The 19,146-nt window shown below is 42.1% G+C and overlaps 1 protein-coding gene across 10 annotated transcripts in view; it reads right to left on the reverse strand.

Annotated features, from left to right (window-relative positions):
• SYTL2 (synaptotagmin like 2) overlaps positions 1-19,146 on the reverse strand; it is a 116,909-nt gene that overhangs the window by 54,058 nt on the left and 43,705 nt on the right. For all 10 annotated transcript variants that reach the window (XM_077867295.1, XM_077867296.1, XM_077867297.1 and 7 more), the window contains one exon: positions 13,361-13,864. In XM_077867295.1, the coding sequence (XP_077723421.1) occupies positions 13,361-13,473 (113 nt within the window). In that variant the 5' untranslated portion in view covers positions 13,474-13,864. Of the gene's footprint in view, positions 1-13,360; positions 13,865-19,146 lie in introns of those variants that run through there.

The raw sequence follows: 19,146 nt of genomic DNA on the forward strand, positions 1-19,146 counted from the left end.
GGATTTTCAGTACTATGTTAAAATAACAGCACTGAGAATGGACACGCTTGTCTTGTTCCTGACCTTAGGGAAAAAATTCTGTTTTTCACCACTGAATATTTTTCATATAAAACCTTTATTATGTTGAGATATGTTCACTCTGGACCTACATTACAGAAAGCTTTATCATGAATGGGTGTTATACTTTGTCGAATGCTTTTTCTGCATCTATTGAAATCTTTATATGGGTTTTGCCCCTTCTCTTATTGATGTGACATATCATGGTGATTATTTTGTGAAAAGTGAACCACCCTTGCATTCCAGGAGAGATGAGAGAGAGAGAAAGAGAGAGCATGCACGTGCAAAAGTGGGGGGAGGGGCAGAGGGAGCTGGAAAGGAGAAGCAAACCCCCACTGAGCAGGGAGCCCAACTCAGGGCTAGATCCCAGGCCCTTGAGATCATGACCTGAGCTGAATAAATGCATATGCTTAACTGATGAGCCACCCAGTCACCCATTTTTGTGGTGTTCTTTTTTTTTTTTTTAAAGGTTTTATTTATTTATTCATGAGAATGCACAGGGAGGAGAGAAAGAGAGGCAGAGACAGGCAGAGGGAAAAGCAGGCCTCATGCAGGGAGCCCGACGTGGGACTTGATCCCAGGTCTCCAGGATCACACCCTGGGCTGCAGGCGGCGCTAAACCGCTGAGCCACCGGGGCTGCCCTTTTGTGGTGTTCTTATCTGGTTTTGGTATGAGGGTGATACTGGCCTCATAGAATGAATTTGGAAGTTTCCCTTCCTCTTATATCTTTTGGAATAGTTTGAAGAGAATAGTCATTAACTCTTCCTTTAAATGTTTGGTAGAATTCACATGTGAAGCTATCTGGTCCTGGACTTTTCTTTGTTGGGAGTTTATTACTAATTCAATTTCATTGCTGGTAACTGGTCTATTCATATTTTCTATTTCTTCCTGCTTTAGTCTTGGTAGGTTACATGTTTTCAGGAACTTATCTATTTCTTCTAAGTTGTCCAATTTGTTAGCATATACATTTTCATAATATTCTTTTCTTTTCTTTTTTCTTTTTTTCTTTTTTTAGAGAGAGAGAAAATGAACAAGTAGAGGGCAGGGGGAGAGAGAGAAAAAAAAATCTTAAGCAGGCTCCATGTCCAGCATGGAGACTGACAGAGGGCTCAATCTCATAACTCTGAGATCATGACCTGAGCTGAAATCAAGAGTCAGATGCTTAACTGACTGAGCCGCCCAGGAACCCTAACCCTAAGTTTTCAAAATATTCTGTTACAATTGTTTATATTTCTGTGGTTTTATTTTGCCTTTTTAATTAGTGATTTTATTTGGGTCTCTTTTTTTTCTTTTGATGAATCTTGCCAGAGGTTTATCAATTTTGTTTATCTTTTCAAAGAATTATCTTTTCATTTATCTGTTCTATTGTTTTTTTCATTTCTAGGTCATTTATTTCTGCTCTAATCTTTATTATTTCCTTCCTTTTGCTGAGTTTTACTTGTTCTCTTTCTAGGTCCTTTAGGTGTAGGTTCAAGATTTTTCTTGCTTCTTGAGGTAGACTTGTATTGCTATAAACTTCCCCCTTAGAACCACTTTTGCTGCATCCCAAAGATTTTGGACCATTTTCTTTTATTCCTTTTCATTTGTTTCCATGTAATTTTTTATTTCTTTGATTTCTTGGTTGACTCATTCATTGTTTAGTAGCATGTTATTTAACCTCCATGCATTTGTGCTCTTTCTAGGTTTTTTTTCTTGTGCTTGATTTCTAGTTTCATAGCGTTGTGGTCAGAAAAGATGCATGGTAGGACTTGGATTTTTTTTTTTTTTGAGACTTTTTCTGTGGCCTAAGATGTGATCTACTCTGGAGAATGTTCCATGTGCACTTGAAAAGAATATATATTCTACTGTTGTAGGATGGAATGTTCTGAATATATCTGTTAAATCCATCTGGTCCAGTGTGTCATCCAAAGCCATTGTTTCCTTGTTGATTTTCTTTTCTTTTTTTTTTTTTCCTTGTTGATTTTCTGTTGGGACCATCTGTCCACCAATGTAGGATGTTAAAGACCCCTACTATATTACTATTGATGAGTCCCTTTATATTTGTTATCAACTGTTTCATATATTTGGGTGCTCCCATGTTGGGTACATAAATATTTAAAATTGTCACATTTTTTTAAGATTTTATTTTTTAAGTGACCTCTATACGCAATGTGGGGCTGGAATTTACAACCTTGAGATCAAGACTTACATGCTCCACTGACTTTAACCAGCCAGGTGCCCCTACTATTGTTATATCTTCTTATTGGATTGTCCCCTTTATTATGATACAGTGTCTTTCCTTGTCTCTTCTTACAGTCCTTAATATTTATATATTGCCATTTTGTTACTGGTTTTGTGGTTGTTTCTACAGATTTTCTCTGATTTTTTTTTCTCCTGCTCTCTTTCATGGTTTGTTGGCTTTCCTTGGTGATTTACTTGGATTCCTTTCTCTTTATTCTTGCATATCTATTATTGGTATTTGATGTGTGGTTACCATTAAGTTTGCATATACATCTTTTGCATATAGCAGAGTATATTAAGTTGATAGTTACTTAAGCTTAAATCCATTCTTTTCTCCTCTCTCTGCCATGTTTTAGGTATACGGGATTTTATTTTACATCCTTTTATTTTATGAATCCCTTGACTAATTTTTACAGAAATATTTATTTTTACCACTTTTGTGTTTTTACTTTTCATACTTCACTTATGGTCTTCCTTTTCCACTCAAAGAGCCCCCTTTAACAGGGCTGGTTTAATGATCATGAACTCCTTTAGTTTTGGCTTATCTGAGAAACTTTCTCTCTCCTTCTATTCTGAATGACAGTCTTGCTGGATAGAGTGTTCTTGGCTGTAGATTTTTCCCTTTCAGTAAATCCTCCCACTCAGTTCTGGCCTGCAAGATTTCTGCTGAAAAATCCACTGATAGCAAAACGAGAGTTCCCCTAGTATGTAACTGTCGTCTTTTCTCTTGCCGCTTTAAAAATTTTTTATTGGTATTTTTGCTTATTTAAATTACTATGTGTCTTGGTGTGGACCTCCTGGGGTTGAAATTTTTGGAGGGATCTCTGTGCCTCCTGGATCTGGATATCTGTTACCTTCCTCAGATTAGGGAAGTTTTGGATATTATTTCTTCAAATAAATTTTTTTAAAGATTTTATTTATTCATGAGAGACAGAGAGAGGCAGAGACACAGGCAGAGTGAGAAGCAGGCCTCCTGCAAGGAGCCAGACATAGGACTCAATCCTGGATCCCGGGATCACGCCCTGAGCCAAAGGCAGACGCTCAACTGCTGAGCCACCCAGGGATCCCTATTTTTTCAAATAAATTTTCTGCATCATTGTCTCTCTTCTTCTCCTTCTGAGATCCCTATAATGCAAGTGTTATTATGCTTGATAGAATCACTAAGTTCCCTAAGATTGTTCTTGATTTACATAATTTTCTTTCCTTTGCTCAGCTTGGTGACTTTCCATTACTCTGTCTTCCAAGTCATTAATTCATTCTTCAGTTTCATCTAGCCTGCTATTTATTCCATCAACTATATTTTTAATTTATTGTGTTCTTGATCTCTGATCGATTCCTTATCTCTGTGTTAAGGGTTTCACTGATGTCCTCCACTCAAGTCCAGTGAATATCTTTATGATCATTAATTTAAATTCTCTATCAGAATTTCATGTTGGTCTCTCACTGTGGTTTGGTCCTGTTCTTTCATTTGAGAATTCTGTCTCATTTGTCTGTTTCTTTGTGCTAGGAAAGTTAGCTACTTCTCTTGCTCTTAATAATAGCCTTATGAAGAAGAAGAGGTCCTGTAGTACCCTGCAGGGCATGTCCCATTCCCCAGGGCCTGGCAAAGGGAATGTCTCATAGGTGTGTTGGTGTCCTCTGCTGTTGAGTCCTGACCTCTTTTTCCTTCAGTCCAGTGTCTCCAGAGGCTTTGTCTATCATGGGCAGTATTTGGTCCCCAGCAGGAGTGGGGCACATTTTAACAAGGTGTGTGGTGGCCTGCTTGCCCGCATTGCAGCTGGAACTGATGTCCACACAATGCCTGGTGGGGAGATGTGGTGTTGGCAGGATTGGCTCTGGTCTTCCTGGGGAGGGGCCCACAGTGCTGAGCCTAAGACAAGGATGCCTGAAAAGGGAGGATCCAAGAAAGCTCAGAGTGGTGTGTCTTGGTGTAAACAAGTTAGGTAAGCAAGTGTTAGAGCCAGGCTGGTTCCCGCAGGTAGCCGTTGTTTATGCTGGGGGGTGGAGGAGGGAAATGGGACCTGCCAGGTCCTTGTTCCCGGAGGGGTTGCCCCATGATTTTTGTCTCTCCAAGCCACACTCTGAAATGAGCAAATCACTCCCTCCTGCCTTCCCTCAATGTTTTTTAAACTGCTGGTTCTAGCTGTATGTTTAGGCTGTTGTGTGCTGTATCTTTAAGGGTAGGGACTCTCCCAGAGCTGATGTCTTGATTTTTGAAGTTCCAGGCTTTAGGTCCCACTGATTTTAAGAATTCACAAATTCAGCTCCTCTCACTTTCAAAGGCAAGTATCATGAGGATTCATCCTGCAGTTTGTGGGCTCCCCAGTGTGAAAGTCTGTTTTTCACTTTTCTCTGTGCCACTGGCTCCCTCCACACTGCAGACAGCCCCAGTCCACTTCACTCCCACACTGGGTCTTTGCCCTTTCTACCTTTTTTGATGTGGCCTCTTCTTCACCATTTAGTTGTAGAATTTGTTCTGCTAGTCTTCAGGTTGTTTTATGGGTTATCTATGCAGACATGAGAGTTATCTAGTTGTATCTGTGGGGCAAGGTGTGCTTAGGGTCCTCCTACTCTGCCATCTTCCCAGCCAACCCTCTATTTGACAGTCTTTTAAACTTCAAATCTCTCCATCCATCTCAATGAGAACCACAAACTCCAGAACATAGTAAAAGAATAAAGGAGTATAAAAGCCTTAAGCCAACTGAACTTTCAAAAGGTAATGTGCTACAAAATCCAAGAGGGTTTCATGATTGTAATTCAAGCTAACATGCACCCTTCCTAAAGTAGTAAATCTAAGTATCTTAGCCAGAGAACCTGTATGATGGCCACATCAAGATGGTGGCAGGGCTGAGTGTCAGGGGTGCACACCAGCATACCTGGGAGTAGGGAAAACAGGAGGGATCCTAGCAAGTACATTTCCTTTTTCCCAAGTATGCCTGGGGAGTGTCTTTTTACCCAGAGTCCAACTCTCTGCTGGAACTTTCTCTCCTCTCCCAATTATTTAGGAAGAAGTGGTCCATAGCAAACATAACCAATCACAACATGTGGACATACATTGTCATGACTGAACAGCACCAAATCCTGACAGAGACTGTTATCACTTCATGGTTTTCAATCACCAGACAGGTCATGGTTCTTATTAAACATTTCTAATGGTTTCCAATTATCTGAGGCTTTTCACAGGACAAACAATCCTTCGTGGGCTGCTGATGGACCTTTTGCCTTCTTCTCCCAAAGGACCAAGTTTGAGTTCAATTCCAGAAGACAGAAGTCCCTCCAGCATTCCCTGATTAGAAAGTGAGCCCCTAGGGGCAGGGTCTCTACTCCATATATCCTTGCTTGGTGTCTTTGGAAAACAGTGAGGTTTTATTCAGTGCTTGTGGAGGAAAGAGGTTTCATATGAGGCTCCTGGCCACCTGGCTTCAGACCGCCTTTTCAGATTCGTTTTCCAGCACTTACTCTCAGACTCTACTTGCCAGTTATGCTGAACTTCTTACTATTCTGCGAACTGCTCTAACTTCCAAAAACATTAGAAGTAGAAAGCCCTGCAGAAAGTCTATGTCTCCCAAACAGGTCCAAACCCTAGTTCTGACCCTTCCTCTGGCAGGTTACTGAACCCTTCAAAGCCTCAGTCTCTATTCATAAAGACAGGGGAAAATGAGACCTACACTGCAGGACTTCTGAGGTGATTAAATGAGGTGTTTACCTGAAAGCACCTAACAGTGCCTAGATCTGGAGAAGGGGCCAATAAATGTGAAGTCTCTCAGGATATCCTTCCTCACTTCTCTGTGGAGTGCATTGCTCCTTATCTTTCAGATCCAGCTCATGTACCTCACAGGGGAAGCCTTCCCTAATTGCCAAGGCACAGGTCAGTAGCTTGCCCTTCCCGCAGGCTCCCATGCCACTGACCACACCATATTCTAATGATCTATTTGCACATCTGTCTCACCCACTAATCTGTGAACTCTGTAAACTCTCGGGACCACATCTTAATCACCTATGTAATGCCAGCCCTAGCACTAAGCCTGGCACAGAACTGATACCCAACAACTGTTAGATGAGTGAATAAATGAAAGAACAAATAAATGCTCAACAGCTACCCCAGTCTAAGTCAGGCAAGAGATAAGAATGATCCTGCCACTGCTAGGGTTAAGTAAATCATAAATGTCACAAAGGCACTGACTTCTCCTGATGAGGTAGGACATCTCACACTTGGCAGAACAGGAACAAACATGATGATATCTGGCACTAACTATAATCTTATTGAAAGAGACCACAAACCCTCATAGTGTAACAACTCTCAATTTCTCTTCAGGAGGTTATTTATTTACTTATTTTCGGTGTTCAGCTGAAGGGCATTCTGTAGGTGCCCCTGTGCGACTGTGGATCTACTCCTGCCTACACGACTGTCTGGCAAGCCCTGATCATGCTAAGCTTTCAGTATACCAGGGACAAATGCTGGGTGAGTCAGGCTCACTGAAATACCTGGCTCCTGGAAGGGCTAGGAGCCATCATAGTACAGAATTAGGATTGGGTTTCATGCCTTTTAAATGGCAAAAGAATAAGAAATTATGCAATTTCATTAAGTGCCATTTATGTCTTTTCTAACATGATAATCCCTGCTAGGTTTAATTAATCAATTTCTTTTTCTATCTTAGTCATTTGGAATATTTCATAGATGAATACATATGTGTGACATTAAAACCCAAGCTTTATAAAGATGTAGGATTAAAAAAAAAAAGAATCCCATCATCTAGATGGTGCTATTAAAATCTTCTCCACCAGCTTGGAGTTGATGTCTCATTTTTCATCAACTCTAATCAGACCCATAAAAATGGCATTTGATTCTCTAATTCTTCTACTATTTAGTTGAAATGAGAAAAGATGTTTCTTGAGATCACCACTTTCATCACTTACCATCCTCTGCACATATGCACAACGTGCTTAGGAAAGAGCTAAGGATAGAGAAGATGACCAATAAACACTCACAGGCTGGTGGGAATAAGTGAAGGTAGAAGAAGAGCACTTGACCCAGACAGGACACTGTCCTGCTGGCCCTCCAGGCAGAACATGCCAGTCATGCCCCTCATTCCTTTGGCTAATACATACAAAGCATGTGTTTTATATTGACCTTGTGCTTGTCACTGAACATGCATCATCTCATTTAATACTTACAATTTCACCATCATGTACAAAGAATTTAGTCAATTGTAAAAGACAGCCATCTTGTCTCCTCCGCATGCTAAAGGCCATATCTATTCATTTGTTTATTCATTAATTCCTTAATCCCCTATCATGTACCAGCCATATGCTCAGAATTGTACATTAGAAAAAATCATTATTTTAGACAGTCCTAAGTGCCTGTCTCAATTCCTGTGTTGCAGAGAGAGTGTGAGCACTTCCAGGAGAAAGTCAGAAGAGCAGTGACACCCTTCAGGCTAGCCTCAACACTTTTCCTTTAGCTTATCCTCTTTTCCCCTTTTTATACACACAACATACCCTGGCTTCCAGCTATTCATCATGATTAGGCAAAGGCCTACCTGGTTGATGTTATCTGGTCAACTGGATAAAAACCAGCAGAGAGGCTGACTGGCTGGCCCATTTCCCAGCCTTTTTTTTTTTTTTTTAACCCCTCAGTATATCCTGGGATGAGATGGTAAGACTATGTGATTTGAAAACACTCTGGGGCCAGAGAAATTAGGAGGTTTGCCCAGAGTCAAACAGCTAGGACCAGGGCCATCCAGACTCCTAGTCAATGCTGTTTCTACCACTCTACCCTACCTGAGAGAGCCAAACATGATTTTTATGTCTAAGATGGTTATCACAGTTCACTCTACACAGGAATTCAACCTTTGATAGAGAATCTGAAAAACCAACACATGTGAAAATGAAGGAAACTGCAAATGCTTCCTTATAGTGGAAAATGAGAGGAAACATGTGTCCCTTGTGTCATAGACACATCATAAATCCCCACAATCTGCTGAGAGGCACCACAGCATGTGGGAAGCACAGACTTTGCAGTTCGCTGAGCAACTCTTCAATCTTGCAGGGAGCTTAACCTCTTCTACCTCGCTTCCTCATTGTTAAGCAGGTTCAGCTATGTGGATGAAAAGGGAAAATATATGTGAAGCTCCATATATAATATAGTTCCTTGAGAAATGTTGGTTCCGTTCCTCTTTGCTTTGACAGAAAACACCCCAGAGGTCCTGGAAAGCAGTTCTTCAAAGCCAACTGCCTTCACTTTAAACAAAACAAAACGAAACCCAGGTCTTAGGGGAGCAGCTAAGAATCATAAGTTGCGGTTGCGGTTGAAATGATATCTATGGCAAGAATGCCCATCACATAGATGTGGTTATGTGTGCACGGGGGTGGGAGGTGTGGTGCTGGTGGTGCACAGACACACATGGGCAATGACTTCCTGCTGACAGTATGATGCAAAGCACAGGAAATACCACCTTTAGAGTGTCTCATTTTCAAACCATAAAGGACTAAAATTATATATATGTATGCAGAATGGGGTTTCTTAAAAAGAAAAAGGAGTAGGGAGGTAAGAAGAATCCATCCCGATGTCTGCTTCACCGCTGATCTGTGAAATGTCTGTAGCTGGTAGTTAGGGAAGCAAGCTGAATATGCATGTGTTGTAATGACTGGGCCCAGTACTTGTGGCAGCAGGCAGAGAAGTAGCACAAAACACAGCTATAAGGGCAACAGTGACCTAGGACGGTTATCTTCTAGCTGCCTCCTGAGACGCCACAGTGGCTATTCCCTGGGTTCAGGTCCATGTTCTACCCTGAACAGGTAGAGTGATTTGGGAACTGAACATTTGCTTCCCCTGTATGATACTCATCTTTCTTCTTTCAAGAAATCAGATTGGAGGTAACATATAGATTAAATCATTTCCAAAATGTCTCAAATGAACTTGGATGTGAACAATTTGAAGACCTGGATATATTAGGAAAGGCAAACAGATTTCAGACTGAATGTGAAATCTCACCTACAGCCGTGCTGAAAAGGATTTGGAGGCAGCATCTGGTCTTAGTGGGCAACAGTGATCTAGGGCATTAGTGATATCCTCTCATAGCTGTAGGAGGGTTATACTCCAAAGTCCATAATAAATTAGCATTTGAAAGATTGGTCTGATTTATAGTGGCAGATACGCCTTTCTAATGATGTTTGCTTACGCTAATATTAGAATCACATAATTTATGTTTCTAAAGCCACATACCAACCAGGAGGACTAGGAAATTGTAAAATCATGTTAGGGAAACAAAGTTGAGATTTTAAATTTGCAATTGATAATGCATTAAAAGGATAAAGGTCAATTTCTTTGAGGGCTAGGAGCATGTTTTAATTACCATAGAATTCTCTTCATATCATTGTCTAGAGAAGTTCCCTATGTTCAATGAAATTTCACTGCATTAAATAATTGAGGGTTTTGGGATGCCCAGGTGGCTCAGCAGTTGAGTGCCTGCCTTTGGCTCGGGTCTTGATCCCAGGTCCGGGATCGAGTCCCACATCGGGCTCCCTGCAAGAAGCCTGCTTCTCCCTCTGCCTATGTCTCTGCCTCTCTCTCTCTCTCTCTCAGTCTGTGTCTCTCATGAATAGATAAATCTTTAAAAAAAATAATTGAGAGTTTTAAGAGTAATTTCCTCCTAAGGAGTCAGACTACCAAGCATAGAATTCTGTCCTTTTTTTTAGAGGCAAAGGTGGAGAGGGGAATAAGGGAATTAAAATGTATCCATCACCTCTTACGTGCTAAGAAGATTAAGAATTATCTTACTTAATCCTGACTCTAATCCTTTGAGTTTGGTATTATGGGCATTCTCAGTCTCTGGGTTAAGGCTTGGAGAGGTTAAGTAACTTGTCCAATGTCCAAGTAACTTGATTAGTGGTGAGAAGAGGATTCAAACTAATTTCAGTTTTGACTCCACAGTTAAGTAGGGGACTTCTTCCCTATTCTTCTGAAGGAATAATACCAATGATTTTGACTCCAATTGAACATGAATGCTTTGTGAACGTACTGTAATTCACTTTAAGCACTACTTATTATGGCTACTAATAATAACTCATAAATAGACAGTGCTTCACAAATTAACAAATGATTAACAAATGGCAGGACAAATTACAAGGGGCAAAAATACCACCATGGGGTACAGGGAATAGCACTGGACCAAGAGCTTTTCTTACTATGGTCCTGGCAGAGATGATCTCGTGGCCCTGGGCTACTTATTTCCCCCTTTCTGGGCTTTATCAGTAAAGTGAATGAGCTGGACAAAAAAATCTTTCTGGAGCTGTCAGGCTATATGGAAAGCAGATGGAAGAGTCAAAGACAAACAGCTGGAAGATGGCAAAGGGGCTGAAAGCAAAAGCCCATGGAATAGCATTTTTAGAGATCAGAGATCTAGTTCCACCAGCCCAGGAGCAGAACAGCCTCAGACCCACACTCACAACTCCCTTCAGTCCTAAATCAAAGAGGGGGTCAGAGCACAATTCTTTTTATATGAAGCACGCCAGGCCATGGGCTGGGCGTCTTTCAGTGTACACAGGCTATGGGCCTCATGCTCATCTGTCACCTGCACCCACCCACCCACCTACCGTACACCATCACTTCTCCCCAAGTCCTAGACCTATCTGTGGTCAACATCAGGTCCTTAATGCCTGACTAAAAACTCTCCAGAACGATGGTAGAACACAGGGCTTGACTCACACTTGATTTTCCGCCATCCCAAGACTTCCTGCTATCAGTTTGTAGAAGCAAAAGCTGCTAGGGCACCCTGAGAAACAGAAGGGGAGTCTGCAAACCCACCACTACTAAGGGACTCACTGCATTACTGCCGTGGCTACAGACGGGCTGGTACCAGAGGCTATATGCTCACACCCCTTATACTAAGCACAGTTCCAGTCAGAACTTTGCATTTTTGAGGATTTTTCCATCAGCCACTGCAGATGCTCGTGAAACACCTCCACTTCACTCACACAGAAACACACAACAGTGGTGAACACTCAGCAGCCTGCAGTCCCAGGGGCCAAGGACATTTACAGAAAAGGGAGGACAAATCCCTCTTCCTAACCTGGCTGGATAGAGGATGTAGAATCGCAAACCACACATAACATCTGACAAATAGAAACACCTGAGAAATAGAAGATAGTCAGCAATCTGGTATTCATAATTCCCATGTCCTGACACAGGAAGAGATATCCAGGGCCATCTTTGCTCCACTGCTTTCTTTCCAAATCTCCCCATCTTATCTTCTGAGAGGAGAAAGGATTCCCAATATGCTTTAAGAATCAACTAGTATTTTTTTCTGTGTTGCCCTCACTCCTTATTTTTAAAATGGGTGTCACAGTCCTGCCTCGCCAAATCTCAGGGTTGTTGTCAGGAAACGTCAGATAACCCAAAGGGCTTTATAAAGTGTAAATGGGTAAAGGATCAATGCTACCAAAAGGCTCTGAGGGATGACTGGGGTAAATTTCCTGGGTTCCTGGATAAAATGCTGAAGTCCCCCCAACCCCCAGTTGCTGAGAATGAAGAACATTCCACCCCAAGTGCACAGAGCACTACAGGTGACTTGTAGGGAGGCATGTGACAAGTAAAGAGTCCCATTCTCAAGCTCTCCTGTACCTGTCACGATCACAGCTCAATGTCATACCTCATTTCAAGACGGCCACTCCCTTCCCCATGGCCAGGCACTAGGACTGCCTCTCTGCTATCTTTTTTCTCAGAAAAAAGAGGTGGAGTTAGTGCATGAGTACCTGAAGACCAGAATCTCACTCTCCATCCTGACATCTATGGGTAGGAGGAGCTTGAGCAAGTCATCACCTACCCTGTCTCAGAGTCAATTTCCTCACACATCAACTAGGCATAATTATATCCCACCCTTAGCCCCTATCAACTGCTCAAGAGTGTTTGAGCTCAGAAAAATGCCCTTTGCAATCTGTTAATCACTGCCATTTGTGAATCATTTGTAAGTTTAAGCACTGTCTCTGTGAGCTATTATTAGTAGCCATAACCAGATGCTCTGGAGTGCTTGGAGTGAATTTCAGCATATTCACAAAGCATATATGTTCAATTGGGGTCAAATATGGGAAATGGTGCAAATAAATCCATTATTCAAAAAAAAATCCATTATTCATGGTCCTGTGTCCTAGGAAACAAGAACATGGCTTATGCTCCTTCCAGATAACTCCTAGATGAGGATTATGCAGTTAATACTTTATAATCAAGAAGCCTTTCACTGCCTTCAAAGCCCAAGATGACACAGATAGCAGGGTCTGGGCTCAAGTCCACTTCTTTGGCATCCTGCTATTATGCTCCTTCTATCTACCCTGCGGGTGAGTGGCAAGTGGTAGGAATGTTGACATGGACCATGTGGGTTCCTCTCAGCAAGAACAATGTGTCAACGTTGTCACTCCTTGTGAGACAGAAATGAAAAAATGGCTCGGTCAGAGCCAATTTCAATCGCTGCTGAAACCAATTCAAACATTTCTGAAGTATGCAGAAATGTGAGCTACTTCTCAATTTATTATTTTTTTAAATCTTAGGAATTAAAAAATATTCCAATTTAGTTCATGATTCATTTTTTATTTTTTTTAAAGATTTATTTATTTATTTATTCAGAGAGAGCGAAAGAGAGGCAGAGACACAGGCAGAGAGAGAAGCACGCTCCATGCAGGGAGCCCAACATGGGACTTGATCCCAGGTCTCCAGGATCACACCCCGGGCTGCAGGCAGCACTAAACCGCTGCGCCACCAGGGCTGCCCCATGATTCATTTTTTAAAAGTCAATATAAATATGCATACATCCAAATATATGTATGTATGTGTTAGTATATACTTCATTTTTAATTCAGTATTTAACAAATTAAAGGGGTTTAGTTTATCAAGACTATTTTTGGTGGAGTCCTAAGAGATAAATTAAGAGACACTGGGAAGGAAAAAAATCCCATCCATGAAGTAACCTAAAGCCTGTTAAGTCCAAGATCCATGTCAGAGTTATCCCTTATGGTTCAGAAAAAAATGTGTCCCATCTTCTTATAGACTGTCCCCCTTCCCCGATGCCCAGGGACCTCCTGGCTCCTTACCTGACTCTCTCCTCTTCAGCTCTCTTCAGGGCAGCATCCCGCTGCAGAACCTTCATGATGGCTTCTTGCTCCTCTTCTGTCAGGAAGCTCAAGTCAATCATTTTGGAAATCATACACAAAAATAATAGCAACAGATCTGGCTTAAAACTCTCAAAGTGAAACTAGGACTGTAGCTTGAATGATTTAGAGATGTAAAAATTAAGTGAAATAATATCTTGCTCAGTTCTGCAGCAAAAGTCTGAGGTTGGCTCAGCAAAAGTTTAAGGTGACTGATGGCAAAATCCTCAACGCCCTTTCCAGAAAGGTAAATGGTGATCTGTGGTACAATGTGGAGAAGAGGCTCTCAGAAGGATGCTGCATTCCTTGCCAGACAGGTCACTTGTTCCCACAGTGGCATTCCGACTCCCACTCCCACTCTGGACCAGTCTTAGACACAGTTTATTCTCCTTGTGTCCAGGTCACCATCTCAAGGAGAGGCAGCAGCACCTGAGCATCTCGCGATACCTGGGGAATCACAAGATAGTAAACACCAGACAGTGTGAGGAAATTCCTATAAGCATTGCTCATTATTACAAGATTTAAAACGTGCCTGGGGAAAGAGAATGACCATGTGAGATGGTCTCTGAGATCAGGGAAACCAGTTCTGCCAGCTTCCTGAGCAAATGGGTCATGAAGCACGTTCTACTCAATTCCATACTGCCAATACGGAAAGCATGCAAAATGCCTCTCGATGTTCGACAACCCACTGAGGAAAGGGATGGCTCCGAAAAGGAGCTGGTGCTCTCTCTCCAAACTCACAGGATGCTAGGCTAAGTAGTCCCCCACTCAAGGTCAATAAGACCAGGAAGACACGTTGTCAAGTGATTATGGGTAAGAAGCTAAAAATAAAAATTGACAAGTGCTCACGTCTCTGCGAGTAGCAGTGTTCACGGAAACGTTATCTGGGCTCTGTAATGACAGGTAATGAGCTGGCATCAGGGAAAGGCAGTGTGCACAAGAGGCAGAACAGTCCCACCTCTAACCTTTGCTGGGTCTAGAGCAACTCACCATGCTTGCTCCCTTCACGTCTGAGGACAAAGAACACTTACTCGTGTGTATATAAACTGGGGAAAGGAAGAGGCATAATTTCAACCTCCTCCATCCAAAGTGAGAATTTTAAGTAGGACTTTGGGCAAGAATCCTATTTGCTTTGAGGCAACTCCACCCCATGTGCAATGAGAAGGTGTCACAAAGAATTTCACAGCTGTTTGGGACTTTAGAAGTCACCTACTCCAGGATTGGGGCCCTTTAACACAGTGCTACACATACAGTTGACACCAAAAACCAGGGATCCGGTAAATTTTTTTGTTTTTTAATATTTAATTAATTAATTAAGAGAAGAGACAGTGAGTGAGCATGCGCAGGGAAGGGGGTGGAGATAGAGGGGAAGCACACTCCTCGCTGAGCAGGGAGTTCAATGCGGGGCTCAATCCCAGGACCCGGAGATCATGACCTGAGCTGAAGGCAGATGGTTAACCGACAGAGCCACCCAGGTGCCCCAAAGGTGCTCAGTAAGTTTTAAAGCAGTCTCACTGAAGAATAAAACAGAGTGTGTATACTATTGAGTACTTTTTATGAATAAATTGATTTGGCAAAACAGAACCACCGTGAAGTGCACCTCTGCCATGTTAGCAAGTGACCCGCCACTTGGAGGCTCAGTTTTCTCTTTTGCCCTTATTTGTCAGTGGGATGTCCCTTACAGGTTGTAAAGACTAAGTGAAATGATGAATATAAAATAGCACATATCTTGCATCCTCTAGCTACTAAAATAGCTACTAAAAATATAGTCTAGCTTCCTTTCTGAGTTCACACTTTTGTCCTGTCCCTCCAAATAAGAGTATACTTTGTTATACAGTTTCCTTTTCTCTTTTGTATTATGTTTCCTTCTGATCTCCCCCATGAAGTATGGACTTCATGGACAGGTACTCTGATGACCTTTGTTTTATATTCCTGTAGCTCTCTGCATATGGTTCACAGTGACTACTCAAATATTGACACTACTTTATTCTCTTTTTTTAAAATTTGCATGCATTTGTATAGGTTGGTGCCTGTTTGTTCATCTTGGAAAATATTCATCCCTCAAGATGAAAGTTACCACCTCCAAGGAAGCCTTCCCTAACTACCTCAGCTAGAGTTCAAAGTAGATTCACTTATTGCTCCTAACTCTTCACTTCCTCCCTGAAATAACTAGACAACCACGTTGCCACAAGAGTGAGCAGAGTATTCATCCTTACCTTCCTGTTGTTGGGCTTGACCTGTGACTTTGGTCAATGGAATGTGACAAATGTGATACAAGCGTGGGCCTGTGTGGTTTGGCTTGGCTTCTTACACTACTGCCATGGGCTACAAGAAGAACCTGCCCTAGGGAGCTACTGCCTTTCCAGTGTGGGTCCCAGAAAAGGAGATATAATGTCAGACCAGAACCTGAGCCACCTGAAGTAAGGCCACCCCAGCTGACCTGGAGATTATGGAAAGAAATACATATTTGTTGTTGGAAGCCACTGAGGTTTGTGGCTGTTCTACAATACTTCTGTAGCAGGAGTCTAACACAAAAACTTTCTTCTCCATATCTATACCACCACTATAATTATTTATCTTCCTTTAGTCATTACCATTTGACTATAAGTCTCTGAATGTGAATAAGTAGGTGAGTAAATGAATGAAACTAACCCAAATATACAAGTTCACGAGGGGACAGCTATCTATTCTTTTATGCAGAATAGCTTCTTTCATGCATACTAATTTTCTTAGATCTCAGAGGCTGGTAAGGAAATTAATTCAGGCCACATTTGGAGAACCATGTACACTGCCATATGGTTTAGTGAGAGACATTTTTTAAATTCAATGAGTGATAGACAGGAAGAGAACAAAGGACATAAACAACTCAAGTTGTCCAGCAGTGGTAACTGGCAGCATTGCTAAGGGAGGAAATGCTGGTTTCCACACCTTCATGAAGAACTACAAGCTAACCAGTGCTTCTGCATCAGAGCTTCTAAGGGTTAAACATTTCTTCTAAAAATTAGTGAGACAAAGGGCAATATCTTCATTTTACAGGGAAAGGAGTGAAGCTGGAATCTTTGACTACTAATTGGGTCAGACTGCAGCAGAGCCCTTGGATGGCAATCAAGACTCTTCAATACCAGGTGCTTTCCCAATTCCCAATACTCTGGATGTTATCTACCATGGGAGGTAATCGAACATTTCATTCATTCATTCAACAAACATTTATTGAGAGCCTATTATGTGCCTGGCACTGTTCTAAGCACTGGAGATACAGTGATAAATAAGACAAAAAAAACTTCCTGTCCTTACGGAGCCTACATGACACTTAGCGGAGATATCAAACTAAATAATAATTTCAAAAACGCCTAAATAATTAGAATGTAACTTGCCAGAAGGTGATAATAGAGCAGAGAAGGGAAGGGGGTAGTTCGAGTTTTAAAGAGAGTTGTTAGGGTTGGTTTTGTTGAGAAAACGACATTTAAACAAAAACTTGACAGAGGTGAGGAAACAAGCTACACTGGTATCAGAGGGTCCTGAGGTAGAAGTCTGTCTGGCATGTTCAAAGAACATCAAAGAAGTCAGTGCTAGAACACCAGAGTGTGCCAGGTGGTGAATAGGACAGGGCCAGTCAGAAAGAAGTAGGTTGCATGAGGGCTATATGATTTCTGACTGTTTCTCTGAAATGGAGCACCATTAAGGAAAATCAGAAAAAAAGTAAATATTTACTGGGTACCTCCTACACTCCTGGCACTTAACATAGCTCACAGGATCCTCAAAAAGGTCTGAGGAAGTATTTTATAGTCTGTGTTTTTCAAAAAGGAGAGTAGGGCTCAGGGAGGTTTTTGTCACCACGCTTGTGTGGTAGGGCTGTTATTTGCCAGTAACTTTTTTTTTTTTTAAGATTTTATTTATCTGAAAGTGAGGATGAGACAGAAAGCAAGACAGAAAGCATAGAGAGCACAAGCAGGAAGGGGGCAGAGGAGAGGGAGAAGCAGACTCCCTGCTGAGAAGAACTCCATCCCAGAACCCCAGGATCATGACCTGAGCTGAAGCAGACCTTTAACAGACTGAGCCACCCAGGAGCCCCTTACCAGTAGCTTTATCAGATTAACCCACCCCAATGCTGACCTCTCTAATTCTCCCCAACACAGATTCCTCAAAATGGGAAGCAGAACAAAATTCTTCTGACTTTGGGCCCTCGTTCTCTGTTTAAGCATAGAAAAACTACTGGCCCATAGTGGGCAGTCAGCAACAGGGGCAATTTCAATGTAAAAACAGAGAGGGATAAATTTAGGCAATGGGGATTACCGATGTGTTCCTAGAAGGAGTAGCTACCAGGGTGAGCAAAAAAAAGTTCTCCTAAACTTCAGCCTCATCCTGATCATGCTGCTGAATGACTTTTCTAAAAGTCAGATCTAACTGAGCCATACTCTTAGGTTTAAAACCCTTCACAACTTCCCATTGCCCAAAGCTCAAACTCCTTACTGTGGCCTGTGGGACTCACGTGAACTAGTACCAGCTTTCTTCCCCAAGTGCTTTGCTGAAGGTCTGCCCCACACAACTTTTGAGTTATTTTGTCCCCAGGTCTTTGTATATGCTATTCCTTCTTCTTGGAATACTTTCCCTGGGCTAATAGCCCTTGAATCTCAAGTTAGATGTCACGTAATGCACAGAGGCTGTCCCTAACCTCTCAAGGCTGAGTTAGGCATCCCTCTGGTGTGTTCCATTAGCACCTGACTTTCTGAGTCAGGATATTCATCATACCATCTCAGATTCCTATCGACTCATGTTTATCCTCCATTCGTTTATGAGCAAGGCCTGGGTATCTGAGTGCTTGGTGACCCCAGCATCTGCCACTGTGCCTTGCATCTACTAGGCACTCATATATTTAATACATGAATACAGATGGGAGAGGACTGAGCTTCCACTTTTTCTATAAGGTGAAGCTGGCTCTAGGACTTGAAAAATCAGGTCCGTATTATTTAATGAGTTTCAGCTCCAGGTCCTTCACCTGACCGCGTGGTTTGAATAAATCACACGACTTCCCCAGGTCTCAGTTTTCTTATCTATGTGATGGGTGTATGTACTCCTACTTTCCCTTTCTTAAAGAGATTATGGAGAAGCTCTGGTGAAAAGGCAGGAGACTGTTGAGAACAAATCAGGAGTGAGCAGTACTGGAAGCAGCAGCGAAAGGGAAGCTTACAGGCTCCAAATGCAGACCACAGTTTTCCATGTGTCAGCCCTCCTATGCCACATCTACAAAAGCCAATACACTTCTCCTTGTCAAGTGTCCAAAGTTAAGCTAGAAAGGAAAACCAAGGCCCCAAACAGTGGGTGCTTGCTGGTTATCACAACTAGGAGAAGAGCTAGATTTACAGGCCTAATCCCAATCATTTTGCCTGACCAAACCCAGGTGAAAGCCTGAAGGACAACAGCATGTGTGCCCCCACCGTGCTCTGCTGCAAGGGCAGGTCACATAGCACCTCTTTCTTCCCCAGATGACTGTGGTTGTACCAAAGCCTGCATACCTCAAGAAAAGGGAGGAAACCTCAAGTAAGTAGTGACTCTCACATGATGAGGTTTTCAGAAAAGAAGCAAGTTGTTCTGACAATCCTGTGACATTAAGAATGAAGGCTTGAAAGGAAAATCTGAAAAGGCAGAGCAGGAATAAATAAGCTGGAGTCAGGGTGGGGTTGAGGGGAAGAGCACTGGACAGAAACAGCCCTGGATCAATTAAGGGACTC

This window comes from Canis aureus, chromosome 23 (genome assembly GCF_053574225.1).
Source record: "Canis aureus isolate CA01 chromosome 23, VMU_Caureus_v.1.0, whole genome shotgun sequence".
NCBI lineage: Eukaryota > Metazoa > Chordata > Mammalia > Carnivora > Canidae > Canis > Canis aureus.